At 42.9% G+C, this 20,126-nt stretch overlaps 1 protein-coding gene across 1 annotated transcript in view; it reads left to right on the plus strand.

Moving 5' to 3' along the window:
* Nucleotides 1–9,680, plus strand: part of TEKT5 (tektin 5) — a 54,489-nt gene extending 44,809 nt beyond the window's left edge. The window contains exon 7 of the mRNA XM_050966463.1: nt 9,462–9,680. Coding sequence (XP_050822420.1) covers nt 9,462–9,675 — 214 coding nt within the window. The 3' untranslated portion in view covers nt 9,676–9,680. The remainder of the gene's footprint in view (nt 1–9,461) is intronic.
* The last annotated feature ends 10,446 nt before the right edge of the window (nt 9,681–20,126 follow it).

The raw sequence follows: 20,126 nt of genomic DNA on the forward strand, positions 1-20,126 counted from the left end.
CCGAGCCTGAAAGTCTACACTGCAATTTTATAGCCTTGCATCACAAGTCAGCAACTTTATCTGTGACTTTATCCTCACGCACAATTATTTCAAATTTGGTGACAATATATACCTCCAGACCAGTGGCAACACCATGGGCACCCGCATGGCCCCACCATATGCCAACATTTTTATGGCTGACCTGGAACAACACTTCCTCAGCTCTTGTCCACTCACGCCCCTTGTCTACCTACGCTACATTGATGACATCTTCATCATCTGGACCCATGGGAAGGAGACTCTGGAAGAATTCCACCGCGATTTCAACAGCTTCCACCCCACCATCAATCTCAGCCTGGACCAACGTACATATGAGGTCCACTTCCTAGACACCATGGTACGAATAAGGGATAGCCGAATAATTCCACTTCCACAGTATAAGCTGTACGATGATACAACCGTGTCCACCCTTGGTGGGCTGTGACACTAACTGTGCTCAGTATAGTTAGAGATGTAACTCAGTTGAAGAAGATTTTTAGCTTCTATCACAATTTGATTGTAAACATGCTGAAGTCATAATTACTGCATTTCAAACACAGTTACAGGATCATAAAAGATATATGAAAACCATAGCTGTGCTGGTTGGTTCTGATTAAATGAACTGAGCAGAACATGACAAACTCAACCCAAACACCCTTTCATTGTGGACACTAGAAAACATTCAGCAACTTTGCCAAGGGTGTGCACAAGATCTAGTATTCATATATTAAACTTTCAAAGTCTTTTTAGATTTTTCTGGGAGACATTTATGAAGCTAAAATGAAATCTGGCCTTCTAGTAATTCAATTCCTGGAGGGTGGAAATACTGTAAAGAGATCAGATAGCCCACATAGTACTTTATTTTCAGCTTAATAAATATCTTTGGCAAAGACTGTCATTGTCAAATGTGCGCAGTCTATTGAGGACTGTTGCACCAGCCAGAATGATGACAGTTAAATGCATCAAGCCAGGCATTGTGCAGTGAAGTTCCTAAAACTGGCTCAATCCTGGGAATCCACCAGTCTCTGAGGCAGCCCTATGGGTGGCACCAGGTAGGCATGCACCCCTTCACGCGTTGATGGGAGAGTTTGAGAGCATGGTGTGCTGGTGACATAGCCAGAGAGCACTGCTGCTTTTAAATATAGTGAGTGATTGAAAGAAGGCCAGTCTCTATGAGATTATGACACAAAGTCAAACAACTTAATGCTCATGATTTGGTACTACTAGAGCATATGGAATGCCTCTAGCCACTTCAAGTCTGCCTGTAAGTGGGCCCAGCTTTCTGATCTGTATAGCAATATGGGCTGTACACACACATTTGATAAATCCTGAACGTTGTCTCAGCACAATGGCATAAGCGAGTGTCATGGGGTGTATGTACCCCATGCTAATCCAGCAACAAAAGGGCTGATACAGGCACACGAAGCACTGCTGATTGGAAGTCTGACAGCAGCTGGAGGAGAAAAGGGCTGGGAAGCAGAGGGGCGGGATGGATACCAGACAAGTGAGCAGGCTGGAGAAAGGAGCTCCTGCCAGCAAGCTATTAAAGAGACGCCCAGAGACAAAAGCTCAGGCGGGGACAAACTGACTGACAGGCAGGAGAACCTGCAGGATCTAAGGGCAGGTAGGAAGAAACTCGGGGGGGGGGGGACGACTGTCAGAGTCAAGTAGCCCTATCCTGCTTATCTAGCTCGAGCATCTTGAACTGGAACCCAGGGGAGTAGGTGGGCCTGGGGTCCCCTACTAGCCCCCTGACAGACTTGGGAGGGAAAAAAGGGTTTTCAGACTCCTGGGCACCAGGAATAGACTAACAGCACTGCTGGGCTGAGAGTGCAGGGGCTGTGCCATGCTTGGCTAGAGTAGGGTGCTGTTGTACTGATGCCACACCTCACAGCAGGACATGGATGTCATGTCGGAGACAGCAAGACCTATTCATCGAAGACCATCTGGTTTGCTGTGACTGAACTCTGCTTACAGCCCAGGCTGATGAACTTGTTAGGGATCTCTGTGGTACATGACACTGCGTGCACCGGGGGTTCTGATGGCCCAGCTCTGAGGTTCTGAACTTTGAACTCTTGCCATGAAACATTCAGCCCCAGTGTGGGGACAGTGTCTTGAGACCTTGGAGCTGGGGCTGAAATTCTCTGACTTCTCCACAACCAAAGCAGAGTTCTCCGTGTCTTGGTCAGTGAGCACTTCTTGACCAACCTGGATTCCGACAGGACTAGTGGCAAGTTCTAATATCCAACTGATGGCTCTATAGAATAGTACTGGGGTGCGAATGCATCCCAGTGGCACACCTGAGGTCATGTAGAAATGTAGCTGGGAACCAGTGTGCACTCTCACAGTGGCACCTTTGTGAAGATCAGCAGATTTAGAATGCCAGCTCCTTTCACGGCAAGCCAATGTGCTGGTCGGTCAGCTGAATCAAAAGCTGTTTTGATTTCAATACATGCCACATGAAGTGGGAGAGGGGGGAGATGTTAAATTCTCAGTGCAGCTCAGCCAGGAGCTGAAGGATAAAGACAGTGCCCATTGTCAACTGCTCAGCTGTGAAACCTGATTGCTGTGGACAACTATGTTTGTAAGGAGAGGCTGCATCCTGCTCAGCAAAGACCTTTCCAGCAATGAGATCATTCTGTAGTTGTCATACTCAATGTGAGATCTGTTGCCCTGGTACAGGGACATTATGAGAGCGCCTTTCTATTCTGGTGGTACTTTGCATGATGCCCATGCTTTTGAGAACAGTTGAGGCAGGCCAATGCTCACTGGTTCAGAGGCATCTTTGAATGACTCGGTTGGAACACCCTTGGCTCCAGCAGCATATCCATTTAGTAGCTTTTGTACGACTTTTCACACAGAGGCTCAGCGTTCATCCCTGGGTCCACAACTGTGTGGGTTGCCAGGTCACGTAGCTCTGGAGAGCTGTCAGCAGGTCCGGATTCAGCATGCTTTCATAATGTGTTTTCCGTCTATCCCGGACCTCATCCATCGATGAACAGGGAGAGTCATCTGTTTTCATGATGGGGATGTTAGAAGGCTGTTCATGGCTGCCAGCCAGGTGCGTGATAGCTCTGTAGGCAGGATGCAGACTAATGTACTTTAGGTAATCCTTGATTCTGTCTGCCAGGGATTTCATAGAGATCATCCTTTTATGTTCTTGGACATCTCCCTGCTTGCATGCATCTGCCATCCCGCCGCCCTATTTTGCTACTATATCAGGCCTCCTCAGAAAGCCAAGGTTTCTTGCATGATCATCTGAAGCTGTTTATTTATCTACTAGGAACTTGTGCTTCGTGTTTGGTGCAGAAGTAGAAAAGGAAATGGGGGAGCATGAGGCTAGATAATCTTAACATTCTTTAAACTTAAAGCCAAAAACACCTCCTGATAAAAACAAAACATCAACCAAGGAACAAGCTTCAGGAGTAAAAAGAGAACACAGGCAGAAGTCCAGCAACAGGGTGGAGGCTACCTAGTTTATTGCACCCAGTGCAGCATGTATGATTACCTGCCCTAAGGGCAGGTGGTGTATGTGTGCATTCAGTTCAAGGAGCTCCTGGCCCTCAGAGACCATATAGAGGCTTTGGAGACCAGAGTGGCTAAACTGAAGGAGCTAAGGGAGACAGAGAGGTACATAGATGAGACTTTCCAGTACACAGTAGAACAGTCCCACCCCTGCCTGGTCTGACAGCCTCTGTGCTGTTGAGGAGAATGAAAGTCTCAGGGAAGGAGAACATCCAACTGGAGCAGAGGGAAACAATCCCATAGTTGGGACCCTCCTTCCAGATGATGTTGTGGTATCCTCTTGCATTGAGGATACCTCTCCAGGGGACGGATCTCCAGTTATTAGGAAGAGACAGATAACAGTTATGGGGGATTCAATCATTAGAAACTTAGATAGCTGGGTTTGCGATGACCAGGAGAACTGCATGGTGACTTGCCTGCCCTGACTAGTGTGAAAGTTGTGGATCTCTTGAGACATCTAGATAGACTTATGTGTAGTGCTAAGGAGGAGCTGGTGGTTGTAGTATAGGGAAGGATAAGAGAGAGGTCTTGGAGGTCAAATTTATGCTGTTAGGTGAGAGGTTGAAGTCTACTACCTCCATGGTAGCATTCTCTGACATGCTTCCAGTTCCATGAGCAAGGCCAGTTAGACAGGCAGAACTGCAGGGTCTCAATGCATGGATGAGACGATGGTGTAGGGAGGAAGGGTTTAGATTTAGTAGGAACTGGGGAAACTTTTGGGAAAAGGGTAGCCTATACAGGAAGGATTGACTCCACCTAAATCAAAATGGAACCAGATTGCTGGCACTTAAAATTAAAAAGATCATTGAGCAGTTTTTAAACTAAGGACTCGGGGAAAGCCAACAGGTGCGTAGAGACATCCCTTAGAGGAGGATCTATTAATGGAGATTCTCTATGTCTTAGTAAGGAGGAAAGGATGGAAGATGATAAAATACAGGTAGGATCTGATGAGAAAATCAAATGAAAAAGAGGCCCATTCAATTACATTATGTAATGGCAGACAGCAAAAAAGTGACAAGTTTTTAAAGTGCTTATATACAAATGCTAGAAGTCTAAATAATAAGATGAGTGAACTAGAGTGCCTTGTATTAAATGAGGATATTGATATAATAGGCATCACAGAAACTAGGTGGAATGAGGATAGTCAATGGGACACAGTAATATCAGGGTGCAAACTATATTGGAAGGACAGAACAGGTCATGCTGGGTGGTGGAGTGGCCCTATATGTGAAAGAAAGCATAGAATCAAATGAAGTAAAAATCTTAAATAAACCAAACTGTTCCATAGACTCTCCATGGGTAGCAATTCCATGCTCTAATAATAAGAATATAGCAGTAGGGATATATTATTGACCACCTGACCAGGATGGTGATAGTGACTATGAAATGCTCAGGGAGTTTAGAGAGGATATAGAAATAAAAAACTCAGTTGAAATCCCCCATTATAATTATCTCTATATTGACTGAGTACATGTCACCTCAGGAAGGGATGCAGAGATAGTCTCTTGACACCTTAAATGACTGCTTCTTGGAGCAGCTAGTTCTGGAACCCAAAAGAGGAGAGACAGTTCTCGATTTAGTCCTAAGTGGAGCACAAGATCTGGTCCAAGAGGTGAATATAACTGGACCACTTGGTAATAGTGACCATAATATAATTAAATTTAACATCTTTGTGATGAGGAAAACACCACAGCGGCCCAACACTGTAGCATTTATTTTCAGAAAGGGGGACTAGGCAAAACTGAGGAAGTTAGTGAAACCGAAATTAAAAGGTACAGTGCCGAAAGGGAAATCCCTGCAAGTTGCATGGACACTTTTTAAAGACATCATAATAGAGACTCAACTTAAAGATATACCCCACATTAAAAAACATAGAGAACTGAAAAAGTGCCACTGTGGCTAAACAACAAAGTAAAAGAAGCAGTGAGAGACACAAAGGCATCCTTTAAAAAGAAGATGTTAAATCCTAGTGAGGAAAATAGAAAGGAGCATAAACTCTGGCAAATGAAGTGTAAAAATATAATTAGGAAGGCCAAAAAAGAATTTGAAGAACAACTAGCCAAAGACTCAAAAAGTAATAGCAAACTTTTTTTTTTAAGTACATCAGAAGCAGGAAGCATGCTAAACAACCAGTGGGGCCACTGGATGAATGAGATACTAAAGGAGCACTCAAGGATGATCAGGCCATTGTGGAGAAACTAAAAGAATTCTTTGCATCAGCTGAGGATGTGAGGGAGATTCCCAAACCTAAGCCATTTTTTTCAGGTGACAAATCTGAGGAACTGTCCCAGATAGAGGTTTCATTACAGGAGGTTTGGGAACAAATTGATAAACTGAATAGTAATGAGTCACCAGGACCAGATGGTATTCACCCAAGAGTTCTGAACGAACTCAAATGTGAAATTGCAGAACTTCTAACTGTAGTTTGTAACCTATCATTTAAAACAGCATCTGTACCAAATGACTGGAGGATAGCTAATGTGATACCAATTTTTAAAAAGGTCTCCAGAGGTGATCCTGCCAATTACAGGCTGGTAAATCTGACTTCAGTACTGGGTAAACTCGTTGAAACTATAGTAAAGAACAAAATTGTCAGACACACAGATTAACATAATTTGTTGAGGAAGAGTCAACATGGTTTTTGTAAAGGGAAATCATGCCTCACTAATCTACTAGAATTCCTTGATAGGGTCAACAGGCACGTGGACAAGGGCAAATCCAGTGGATTGGGGAAGGGGTAGCTCAGTGGTTTGAACACTGGCCTGCTAAACCCAAAGTTGAGAGTTCAATCCTTGAGGAGGCCATTTAGGTATATGGGGCAAAAATCTGATGCTTTAATTGGAAATTGGTCCTGCTTTGAGCAGGGGGTTGGACTAGATGATCTCCTGAGGTCCCTTCCAACCCTGATATTCTATGATATAGCGTACTCAGATTTTCAGAAAGCCTTTGACAAAGTCCCTCACCAAAGGCTCTTAAGCAAAGTAAGATGTCACGGGATAAGAGGGAAGGTAACTTTCATGGATTGGTAACTGGTTAAAAGGTAGGAAACAAAGGGTAGGAATACAGGTCAGTTTTCAGCATGGAGAGAGGTGTCCCCCAGGGGTCTGTACTGGGACCAGTCCCATTCAACATATTCATAAGTGGTCTGGAAAAAGGGGTAAACAGTGAGGTGGCAAAATTTTCAGATGATACAAAACTACTCAAGATAGGTAAGTCCCAGGCAGACTGCAAACAGCTGCAAAAGGATCTTTCAAAACCAGGTGACTGGGCAAGAAAATGGCAGATGAAATTCAGTGTTGATAAATGAAAAGTAATGCACGTTGGAAAACATAATCCCAACTATACATATAAAATGATGAGGTCTAAATTAGCTGTTAGCACTCAAGAAAGATCTTGGAGTCATTGTGGATAGTTCTTTGAAAACATCCACTCAGTGTGCAGTGTCAGTCAAAAAAGTGAACAGAATGTTTGGAATCATTAAGAAAGGGATAGATAATAAGACAGAAAATATCATATTGCCTATATATAAATCCATGGTAGGTGTACATCTTGAATACCGAGTGCAGATGCGGTTGCCTCATCTCAAAAAAGATGTATTAGAATTGGAAAAGATTCGGAAAAGGGCAACAAAAAGATTAGGGTATGGAATGGCTGCTGTATGAGGAGAGAATAATAAGACTGGGACTTTTCAGCTTGTAAAAGAGATGACTAAGGGGGGATATGATAGAGGTCTATAAAATCATGACTGGTATGGAGACAGTAACTCAGGAAGTGCTATTTACTCCTTCTCATAACACAAGAACTAGGGGACACCAAAAACAGCAGGTTTAAAACAAACAAAAGGAAGTATTTTTTCACACAGCGCACAATCAGTCTGTGGAACTGCTTGCCAAAGATGTTGTGAAGGCCAAGACTATAACAGGGTTCAAAAAAGAATTAGATAAGTTCATGGAGGATAGGTCCATCAATGACTATTAGCCAGGATGGGCAGGGATGGTGTCCCTAGCCTCTAGCAGAAGCTGGAAATGAGCGACAGGGGATGGATCACTTGATGATTACCTGTTCTGTTCATTCCCTCTAGGGCACCTGACATTGGCAACTGTCGGAAGACAAGATACTGGGCTAGATGGACCATTGGTCTGACCCAGCATAGCTGTTCTTATGTTCAATTTTCATGGGCTTTAAGAACTGAAAGAAATCAGGAAGCACTGGATAGTTCATGAGTCTGTTCTCTTGTCCAAGTCCAGTTTAGATAGAGGTTCCAAACCCCCCAAACTCAGGATATTTGCAGATAAATACCCAAATATTTAAATGCTTCCCCGAAGTATATCTGAGCTATCCACATAGTCTGAGTCTGCAAGAGATTTCCAGTGATTTTCCCCCACACTTGAACAGGCTCAAACTATTGCTAAGGAAGCAATTCTTACAGTATTTCATCACTTCAGCTTCTGGCCTCAATCTGAATCAGTAGCTGTATGAACGCATAGGGAAAATATTCCTGACCCTCCATGAAAGGATCAGTAACAGGTTGTCAGCTTGAGGTATAATTGCAGGTTTGCAAGTCATTTTACCCAGCCTTCCTCCCCCAGCCTTTGTTCATACAATCATCTGAATCCAAGCAATGAAGTCCTTACGTGGGCAAAACTCTGAGTTAAACAGAGTTTTACTGGGCTAAAAATCATACAATCCAGCTTGTGAACTCCCATCTAGCTAATGTAAAACCATTTACTGTCTATTTCCCCACTTGAAGGATTTATGCTCCTGGAATAATTTGTATTGGTTGTTTCCTCTCATATGGTTAAAAACAAGGATAATTCAACCCCAAAGCTCAACTATTATAGCTAGAGGAAGAAAATACCCATTGAAACACCCTTTAAAAGCTGAAAATGTTATCTGAGTTTGCTGTTTATTTAGAAGGAAGTGGTAATATTGGCACTAGTTCTCTGACTCGGTGCGCTGCCAACAGTACAGCTGAAGGAATTAGATAAACTACTAATTAATAAAGGAAGGTTAGCTTTTCTGTGCATTTTACCGCAGCAACTGGGAATACTCTTATATGAAAAATTAAGGTGGACCCTGGGAAAACTGTTGTTTATTATTTTACAGAGTAAGAAAACAGAAATGTGCTTTGAGCAACTGACAGAATTGACTGACAAGGGGCTATCCTGTACTATCTCTAAAGCTGCACATGTTCGACAACATCCAGCCCAGAAATATACTAAAACAGTGGTTCTCAAACTAGGGCCGCCGCTTGTTCAGGGAAAGCCCCTGGTGGGCTGGGCTGGTTTGTTTACCTGCTGTGTCTGCAGGTTCGGCCGATCGTGGGTCCTAATGGCTGGGGTTTGCCTCTCCAGGCCGATCAGAGCTGCTGGAAGGGCAGCCAGCACATCCCTTGGCCTGCGCCGCTTCCCGCAGCCCCCATTGGCCTAGAGCGGTGAACTGCGGCCAGTGGGAGCTGCGATCGGCCGAACCTGTGGATGCGGCAGGTAAACAAACCGGCCCGGCCCACCAGAGGCTTTCCCTGAACAAGCGTCAGCCCTAGTTTGAGAATCACTGCACTAAAACACCAGCTAATAGGGGGTTGACACTGCAGTGACATCCCTGGAAATGCTGCATTGGCAATAGGCAACGGGGAGAGAGAAAATAATTCTCACAAACTGTCTCAACGCAGGGCAGCCCAAGCTGCTTTTGAAGGGGCTCCCCTTCCTACCAGGTGCTAAGGAGCAGAGGTGTTTTCACACTTCCTTAGTCCTACTCAAAGCCTCTTTTTAACACTTAAATCCCCTAAGTCCCCCACATTTAATACTTAAATCCCCTAAGTCCTGCAGACAAATCCTGGCCATCCATCACTCTGAAGAACAAACCATGGAAAGGGTTTGTTAGGCATTTGGGTAACTTGTCTCCTCTTCCCTTTTCAGACTTGTCAATGAAGTGTTTACTATAGATGACACATTACAGACCCTGAAGCTGCGCCTGCGGGAGGCCCACGATACTCTTCAACTATTGGTCCTTAACAAAGCAAGACTGGAGCATGACCTTTCTGTGAAGGCCAACTCCCTCTTCATTGACAGGAAGTGCATGGACATGCGCAAAACCTTCCCCAGCACCCCACGGCTCGTTGGCTACACTTGAAAGGGCCCAAGTCTTCCTACATCCTTTCAGTATGTGACATAAAGGTTGCAAATTATGAAGGAAATACTTTTCATTTGTTTTGTTTTTTTAAAAAAACACAAACCAATAGAAATAAACATACCAAAACCAAAAACTGTCATAGCGCGTTCCTTACAGCAACTTGTTCTCAGCAGCTGCAGTCAGTCTGTGTAGTACGATGAGAAACCATTTCAGACAGAAGCAGATCAACTTGAAAACAGTCCAAAAAGTCTGTGTGTATTGGTGGTGAAAGGAGCGGATGGTTGCCAAATCTAGTGTTATAGTGATGTGAACATCTGTCAGTTGGGAACTAGAGTCAGATGAACCAAGCTTGACTCATACAGGTTGCAGAACAACTAGAAGGCAATGACTCCAAGTCACTGCTCACCTAGACTGGATTGAAATTTATTTTGGGGAATTTTTATGGCCTGGGTGTGATGTTACACTCCATATTCTTTATAGAAATATGCTTATGATATGGATATGGCATAACAGATATACTTCATGCAAGATGGCTTGTGTAAGATATCATGGAGAGGTTATGATTTACTGAATGTGATTATCCAATTTGTATGCCTGTATCATTGACATGCATCACTGACATGCATCTGAGGAAGTGGGTATTCACCCACGAAAGCTCATGCTCCAAAACGTCTGTTAGTCTATAAGGTGCCACAGGATTCTTTGCTGTATCATTTCTGTATCTGAAGTTAGGAATATTAACCATGTATCTGTATTTCAAATGTGCTACTTCGGATGTCACCCAGAACTAGCCTTTCAGGTACAACAATGACAAAGCCAGACAAGGCTGATGGCCCATTAGCAAAGACAATGGACTGTAAAAAAGAGCCTAGTCTTCCTGTGGATATACCAGACTGCCTGCGAGTAATGGCTGCTACAACCCTACAGAGACATGGGTTTGAGTCACCTGGTACTAGACCCTCTGCCAGTGTTTTTCCACTGGAAGACAAAGGGGGAGCGCAATGCAAGGGGATAGCCTTGGTGCCAATCACTCAGATTAACTGTGCAGTGTAGGCATAATCTAAGGGTTTGTCTATACCAAACAGTTTGTGGCAAGCTGGGGTATGAATCTACTCTGCATGAGATTGCCATGCACCGTGTGCCTGCCTGGGCCCTCTCCATGCACTAAAAGTTCCTATGCACTTTGATTTACCCTACTTTGAAACAGGCATTTTAGCATGCAGCAGAGGGACATTTAGCGTGCACCAGGCTAGTGCAGCGCAGATTAACAACCCAGCTTGTTGTGAACTAAGCATTCATATCAACAAGCCCTGAGTGAGCTTATCTTACTACTGCCCAAGCCTCCCAAGGGCCAAAAGCCACAACTGTCCTCTGCCAAGCTGCCTGTGCCTTCAGAGTCCCTTTGCCAACTTCTCTGTTGCAGTTTGTGTTCTCACTGTAGAATTCTGCAGCATGCTGAAAATTTAGGGGCAGCATAACATGAATTTGTAAGATTGTAAGCTCTTTGGGGGCACAATGCCATTGCTGCTTAGCCATCTGTTTGATTTTATGTTTATGGAATTATTTTCTATTTAATTCAATAAAAGCCTTACATTTTTTAAATTCAGCTGAAGATACCTAAGAATTTCCTGCTGCAAAAAGCAAGGCATCTTATTCCTGTAGTTATCAAGTTTATGCACAGTTAATGGGACATTAAGCTTGTCTGAAGTATGACTAGCGGGGGATATAACTATCCACAGGTATCGAAAGAGTGTAAATTCCACAGTGTGAGAGGAATTAATCTTATACAAATGGTTCTAACTACTAATAATGGTTGAATTTAAGAAAACATTTAGACTAAAAGGTAAACTTCCCAATTATGAGCCATTGAACTATGGGATAGTTCACCAAGAGAAATGGTGGAAGCCATAAATCATGAATGGCCTGTAGGGAACAATTCTCCTCTGGCAGGAGAGGTATTGGTGATGTTTTGGGCCACTGCTATGGTGATGATCCTCAATATAAGCCTTGATTCCAGATCTTACAAACAAACAGCAATTGGTGGCTGTCAGAGGGAAGCTTCAGAGACAGTTGTCTTGTGTCTAAAACTTTTTCTGAGGCTCAAATGCTGTTTCCATTGTGGTGCATTTTAATATATGTTACTGTGGTGCCTGGCGATCCCACTGTGCTAAGTACCGTACAGGCAGTCAGTGATCTCCAGTAGAGTACCCTATCCTCTAGAAAAGCACAGAATAAGACAGAGCTCCATCTCAATCTGTAAGGCATGCTTTGACTCTTCCCAGAATGGCTTCCCTAGAAATATAGGAGGAATGCCAAAAAGTAGTCATTTTCCTTTCCTGACTGAGACCCAAGTATAGCCCAGAATTTATATTCCACTATCTGGGCTACATTGAGATAGACTTGGACGGTGAGCAAGTTTTCAAGCCATATGACAATGGTAAAGAAACACAGGAAGAGCTGGTTTCTTTAAACAAAGGACTTTGTCAGAGTAAGGAAAAAGCTACAGGTTCATTAGAGAACTTCTGCCTCAGACTTTCTCCACATCCCTCGCCGGTCTGGCTTCTTACTACAGCTTTAAAGACAGAGTATGCATTCTCCCAGCAAGAAGGCTATAAGCCTACATTACGAGTGGCCACACTGGGTAGTTATTAGATTGTAAATGTCTTAGGGTAGATACTGTCTTGATCAGCACCAAGCTAACTTTGATACTAAATGATATAATTAGGCTTGTCTCTGCCCAGAAACATACTGATACAGCCCCAGTTACTGGTGTGGAGACAGCAGGAAGAGGCCAGAAAATCCTAATACATGGCCATGCAAAACCTATAGATCACCCTGATTGCAAATTTGGGTTCAATTTAAAGGATTTACATTACATAGATAATTGCTAGGAGTCCAGAATGGCAAGGGAACCTATCCTTTTATCTAATTATTAAGAATAGGGTGGTGTACTTTTTTCTTACAGCCCTAGAAAGGAGACTCTATAAGTACCATGTTTGTTTAGAACCAAAGGAACTGTAGCTTACGGATAAGGAGACAAAATTGTTTCTGGTGTAACTTCAGTGATTGCAAACCAACTAGGAATTGTAATTATATTCTTCATTTGGAGCACTAATATTCTGGGCAACTACTGCAGAGACAGTATCTTTCCTTTGCAAAAGTTCTGGCACACACTTTTCTTCTTAAACTAAGGGAAGCTCTTTTCTTCTTCGCCTATTACCTTGCAGCCTGTTTGGTTTGGATAGAAATCGCTACATCAAAGAACACTCCACTGGAATAATTATTTCTTCTCTGGATTTTTTTTTCTTTTAATTATTGAGTTTGTTCATGCCTCTTTAGAGAGTAACCTGAGGAACAGGAGTTTTATGGCACAGTTAGACAGTAGTTCTCCATGAACATTCAAAATCCATTTTACTTTGTATCAAAGCCAGAGTTGGAAGACTACTGTATAAAACTGCTCTGCTCCTTATCCCTTGTATTGTGTTCTAAGATATGGGCTTAGTCTAACCACTGCAGTAAGTAACATGGTCTGCGAGTGGCAGGACTGAATCAGGAAGGAACTCTTGAAGTTTAATCCTGATTCTAACTCTAAAGTGGCTTGTCCGAGGCCACAAAGTCCCCCTCAGTTTCATCAAATAAAAAACAATTATCTGTGTCACGTGGCCGTTGTGAGAATTCATGTCACTAAATCTCTCTTTGCACTCAAATAGGATGTTATATTTTCAAAGGTTCAAAATCTGAAAGAAAAAAAAAACAACACACACTTTACAGGTGAAGAGGACAGGGCTGAATCACTGGCGCACAGGCCTGGGAGCCAAGAGATTTGGGTCTGTTCCTGTTTCAGCTTCTGGCACACACACTGCAGGACTTTGTACCTTAGTTCCCCCATCTCTAAAATGAGTATAAAATATCTGCATTGCCATTGTGGAGTGAGCAGCGAGCAAGTCCAACAAGCTGATGCTAACTAGGGTTGCAGTGGCCTCCTGAGGATGATTTTCCCCTCATCCTTAGGAGAGGCTGCAACATCTCATTTTTGCTTGGATTGCATTGAGGATGAGGAACAGTTCTATGTTCTTGCCCCTATTTGTAGCCAGATCTGGAAGAAGTTCTATTACCGGAGTCCTTACTAGTAGCCTGCTCTCTGGGCTTGTAGTAGCATGTCACTGTATCCTACTGTGAAACATTCGCTAGCACACCCCTACCCTAAGACTCCTGTTTCAATATGTCCTTGGGTCGGGGGAATGTAGAATTCTCATTGTGCTCCTCTCCTTGATTTGGGTGTCAGAAAGGGAAGCTGATTCTATGGACACTGCTTTCTCCCTGTGCTCTGAGGTTGAGGGGATCTCACTGCTTGCTTCTGTTGCTGCCCATCTTACTAGGGGATAAAAAAGTAGAATTTGGTGGCACTTGATTTAAAATATATATTATATAAATATATATATATACACACACATATATACACATACATACATACACAAAGAGAGAGAGAGAGAGGTTTGTCTTGAAACTATTAAATGCTGATAGTATTCCATCCCATTTACCAAACATTGCCAGCTGACCACATGAAGGAGCAGACACTATTTAGAATTTTTTCCCCATTTCAAGCCTTAAAATAAATTTAGGAAAATTGGAGGCTTCCCCAGTTCATACAACTACTAATGGCTAGAAATAGTTTCTCTCTCTCAAGCCAAGAACTCTTATTTTGAAACACATAGCAAACAAGGTGACATTCTGAAGAGAGATGTGCTCTGATCTGTCTCTGGAGAAGAGAGGAGGGGGGCTCTTTGTCTGAAAAGGTGCATGTCAATGAAAATAGAAGTAGGCCTGAATTAAACCCCTAGATTTGAACACTCTAGGGTGACCAGATGTCCTGATTTTATAGAGAGAGTCCCAATACTCAGGGCTTTTCCTTATATAGGTGCCTATTATCCTTCCCATCCCCTGTCCCAATTTTTCACACTTGCTATCTGGTCAACCTAGAACACTCTGAACTGTGTATGTGTGTGGGGGAGGAGGATTTCAGATACTGGATCTAACCGTCATACTTTCATATTCCTTTCTAATTAAAGCTAATCAGACTCCTCAGGGCTTCCACTTCAACTGTGATTTCGCTAAGGCTCTGGTCTGCTTCTACATATGGCTGTCACCTGGTACCTCATCTGTGTTTAAATAACATTGTCCTTGTCTGAACGAGATTGTGAACGTCTAGCAGAAGGGACTGTTATATGCATATGCTCTGCCCTGAGGGGGGCTGATGATAACTTTCCTAAAGACCACCATCTTGGGGAGAGGGTAGGGGAAATCCCTTGAGTATCACTCCCCAGAATAGATTACAAAAACCTATCCAGAGCACTGTAAAAATGACAGCACTTTACAAAATCTTCCTCTTCCCCAGCAAACTTGGGTTGACTTGAAGACATTAGATGTTACATAGCAGGACAATTCAACCAACAAAATGCTCCTATCAGTGTAATTTGGAGATAGAGCAAGTTTAGGAATGCAAGTACCTTCTTTGCAAAGTAAGGGAACAGGCAGGATATGTTCTCATCAGACTAACTGGGAGGAAAGAGAGAGACACTTCCATATGCTTAGACCACACGCCTGTACAAAAACTGGAATGCTTGGATCATGTGTATCTAGATTTAGGTGAAAAAGACAAGTCACTTTTTGCTTCATAAAAATGAATGTAGGGTATCATGAGCCAATGGATGGGGAAGGCAGGAAACTTTGGTTGTATTCTCAGCTCTGCTATTGATTTTCTATGTGTTCTTCATAAGTTTCTTCACTTCTGTGTCTTACTTACCCCCTCTGTGAAATAGGGTAATGATACTTCGCTACGTCTGTACACCACTGAGATTGGTGGAGGGCAAGTGCTCCATGAAAGCAAAGTACTATTATGAAATATGCCAGAACGTGAGTCTGGGAGAACAAAGTCCTCTAACTCAGTCCACAGGAAAAATACCACATGGGCAGCATCACCAGTTCTCCTTCACTACCTCACACATTCCTCCACCCTGAGCTGGAGTGAGTCTCTAGCTATGACAGTGCTTTTCCTGAACATGAGTTCAGTTTCCATTTTTACTCAGCCTATGTACTTCTTCCACAACTAACAAGAGTTGTGCCAATGAATTCCAGTTGTGATGTGGATACTAGTCTATGTAAAATAGATCCAGTTCCTAATGGACAACTAGATACTCATTCCTGGCTTCTGGAGAGGTTCTCAGATACAATAAAATCAAAATAAAAACTGTGCAGCTTTTTAAAATTTTGAATCTCTGCTAATGAACCAAATTTTGCCCTCATTTACATATGTGAAACAACAGATTTCAATAAGTAGGCCCACCACATTTTCATGGCTGAAGAAGTTTAATGAGCACCCAGAGCTGGTGCTCAGAAGACAAGATCTGTCTTATAACAAATTGGCTAACACAGCCAAGACTAAAACCTGCCCCTGCTTGTGTCAAACAATGAGATTATTTTAGTTTCAGGCAAGATATTTCCTTTCAATTATGTAACAACAGTTAGTACAAGTGAATTGACTCAGTATTAGCATACAGCATGAAAACAAAGAATTTAATAACTTCACTAACGATAGCCTCAGTGCTGGGCCACAGGGTGAGTAATTTGGGGTGAAGAGCACCGTATTCTGACAAACATAGCAGCAGCTTGGCTTTTTTGTTATTTCGGGTTTGTCTAGTCGAACACTTGAGCTTGCAGCAAGCTAGGGTGTAAATCTACCCCACGCTAGCCTGAAGCACATTCAGGCTTCATCTGGACCTGTCTGAAGCACACTAAAAGTTTCCTAGTTTACTTTGATCCACCCTGCTTTGAAACAGAAGCAGATTAAAGTGCACTACAGAACTGTTAGTGCGCACTAGCCAGATCCACGTGCACACTTAGTGTGTGGCCGGATACTGAGGGATAGATTTATATAGACAAGCCCTTATTTAGCACCACAGAGGGGAAGCATGTCTTACAATCACAATAAAGATGACTTCCTTGCCCCAAAGAGCTCACACCTGAAGCCCCAATCCTGCAAACCCGTAGGCACGTGACTAAGTTTACTCACATGATGAGCTGTCCCATTAGAACACTCATATGAGTAAAAGTAGGCATGTGCTGATAGCACTGGGCCTAAAGTTAAAATGAGAACCACAGGAGACAAAGTGCTAAGAACTGGTAGCGGTTTCACTGCTGCTGAATTAGGTTCCCACAGCATGTAGGAACATGCATCCTGTTTTTACTTAGAGTCATAACAATAACTACTGCTTCCTGATTATGTGCATTGCCAGTTCAGATCTGTTCTCTGGCTTGAGGCCTGCTGAAAATCCTAATACATGCATTGCTTTCGGCTCTTAAATTGTCATTTCAAATTTAGTCAGGAGAGTAAAGTACAAGTCAGAGCACAGAAAAAAAATCATCATTTGGTGAATGGGGATTCCCTTAAAGTTATTTGGAATCCTCAGCTCAGATGAGTGTTGGATCCATAATGTTTGTCCACCACATATGTGATCTCCTCCAATCGCCTGTGATCTTACTTGCTAAAAAAAGACCAACTATAATTCATGCATTCCTAACAGACAAATAACCAGGTGGGTCGAAACACTGGTTTGAACTTTTGATGTTCAATTAGGACTTATGAGCACTCCTGCAGCCTTTTACTTGCTGGCTGTGGGCATGGAGATCAGTGCCGATAATGATATATCCTCACACCTAAGATTTCCAGTGCCCATTCTTAACCTTAGCAAACAAAGTAGACAAATATTACATAACAAATAAGGCTTGCAGTGGTGAAAAGAGGCATCCTCTGTAGTATTACTATCCAGGCAGCCTCTAAACAAAATGGAATCTCAAGATGAAAGTCAGCAAGGGAATATATTTAGACAACAAACAAGGGGATTTCTGATGGGAACTCTCAATTATGAGCCAAGTATTCATAACCAAATTCAGCATGTGAAAACCAATTTTTAAATGAATACAAGCAGCTGTGAAAATAGTCTATCAATGGGAATTTAGCCCTATAAGCTACGTGTGGTCAGGATAGGTGATATAAAATTGTGGAGTATTATCAGAGACAGTGGTTTCTTTGCCTAGTTCTCCAGAGTTCTGGTTTAAGAACACATTGAGCTGATTGCTTAATGTTTTGTATTTAAATTGAGCTAGTGCAGTCTGTAGTAGAAGCAGGAAGCTCTTTGACCTGACTTTTGTGGCCCAGGCACATCTACGTAATGGCACTAATTAGGCAATGAGGCATAGAAAAAAAAAAGTCTGACTTCATAATAAATGTGGGGGTTTTTGAATTTACAGTGTTACCATTTGGACTATCAGTACAGGAGCTATCTTTCAGAGGCTTGTTAACCAGGTGTTACATGGGCTACAGGACTTCGCACATGCATATAGCGATATCACATCACCATTTCTGAAGCACTTGGAAGACCACAAAAATCATGTGGTTATTGTATTGCAAAAACTCAAAGTGAAGGTTTGACTGTTAAGGTGTCAAAATGCAAAATAGGATCAGCTAAAATCCCTTATTGTGGTCATTGGGTAGGGGGCCAAATTCATCCTAATCCCCTAAAGGCGGAATCTATTGTCAAGTGGTCTGTACCCTGAACTTCAAAGCAAATACAGTCCTTCATAGGATTGGCGAATTATCACAAGTTTGTAGAGGGGTTTAGTGATAATTGTATCAGTGAGAACAGATGTTTGCAAGACAAACCAGAAAAAGTCATTTGGTTTGAAACCTATCAAAAGGAGTTTTGATAAAGTAAAAAAGATCCTGTCAGAAAAGCCAGTTCTGCAAGTCCTGATTTTAATAAAGTGTTTGAGCTGTGCAGAGATGCAGCCAAATATTGGATGGGGCAGGGTGGGGACGAACGTGGGATGGGTGGACAAGAGGCGGTTGTAATGCAAACAGTGGAAAGCAACAAGAAACACTCTATTGCATTCTAAGTGAAAAACTAACCTCCAGTGAACAAAACTACTCTAACAGAGAGAGGGTGCTATGCAATTGTGTGGACAAACAGTTGAAACATCATGTGGTCAACAGAAAATTTAGAGTGTTGAAAGATCACTCTCCATTGATGTGGTTACACAGAACCAAAAGGTACCCGTTATAGGCTGTTGCAGTGGTGCACAGTGCTGCTGGAAGACGAGAAAGATTGTGCTTATCAAAGGGAGAGAAAACATGGTAGCAAAAGCCCTGTCCAGAAAAAAGTCCAGAACTGATCCCTGTGGAATAGCCGGGGTAGCTACTGGGTCAATATCACAGGGGAGGTGTGACATAACGACCCCTTGACAAATAGTCTCCTGTTCTTTGGAAATAGCTCTCACTTCAGAAGTGTCAAACTCATTATATCAAACACATAGCTTGCAGGGTATTTATCCATAAGAGATATCATCTGAGGTATCTTTAGAAAGCTCATAACTTGTCAAGATGCAATCACTGTGAGACGTACAGACAGATAATGTACATATGGATAACCCACGACAGTTGGATCTGGGCATCACATAGTCTCTGGCTCTGCAGAGCACACACCTAAGTGCACACTCCCTGTCTGCAACCCTTCCTTGGGATGCAAGACACTGCAGCCCAACTGCCTGGAGCTTCAAAACCAGTGCTGACGCTCCCAAGCCTGCCCTGTTGCTTACACAAGCTCCTCCACAGCTCCACCGCTGTGAGTACTCTGGTGTTTTCAGGGACACTCTGCAAGTAAAGTAAGGAACTGACGCTTTTCCAGCAATTTCTTAAACAATCCTTCTCCCACCCACACACCCTTTTTAGGGTTTGTCTACATACTGCGGCTACACACACTAGGGGTATGTGATTTCTAAAGCACGCTAACATGCTGCTCATTCATTGGTCCATGTAGATCCTGCTGGTGTGCACTCTAGTGAGCTTTAATATAGTATTTTACTATGCTAAAATGCACTGGGGAACCTTCAGTGCACACCAGCAGGGGCTACACTGACCATTTAATCCAAAACATGTTAATCTGCTTTAGAAATGACATCCCAGACTGTGCATTACCCCACCATGTAGACAAGCCTTTAGAAAGCACATGAGAGAGTTACAGATCTATACAAAATAAATTTGTGAATGCAGCCCTGCCCTCCCCTGGGGCCTCAGAAATCCTTTTTCTTTCACTTCTCCAGCCACGTTTTCCGTTGCTCCCCAGGGACCAGCTTCCTTGCTTAGAGCACTTGTCACTCTTAAAAGCAGGGTCTTGCACTGTTTTCTGTTTCTCTTCTGCTGGGGATTTTCCATGCTCCAATCCCCCTCCGGGAGTGCTGGGCTAATAGTTGTTAAACATCAGTGATTCTGCTAGTTGCAACCCCATTGTTCTATCAGGGTAGAGCTATTCCCCTTGGATGGCCCTGTCATCCCTTTGCAGACATACCTCCTCACTGAGCTAGGTGCTGGCCATCAAGTGGTGATCGAATTCATGACT

This window comes from Gopherus flavomarginatus, chromosome 9, assembly GCF_025201925.1.
Source record: "Gopherus flavomarginatus isolate rGopFla2 chromosome 9, rGopFla2.mat.asm, whole genome shotgun sequence".
Taxonomy (NCBI): domain Eukaryota; kingdom Metazoa; phylum Chordata; order Testudines; family Testudinidae; genus Gopherus; species Gopherus flavomarginatus.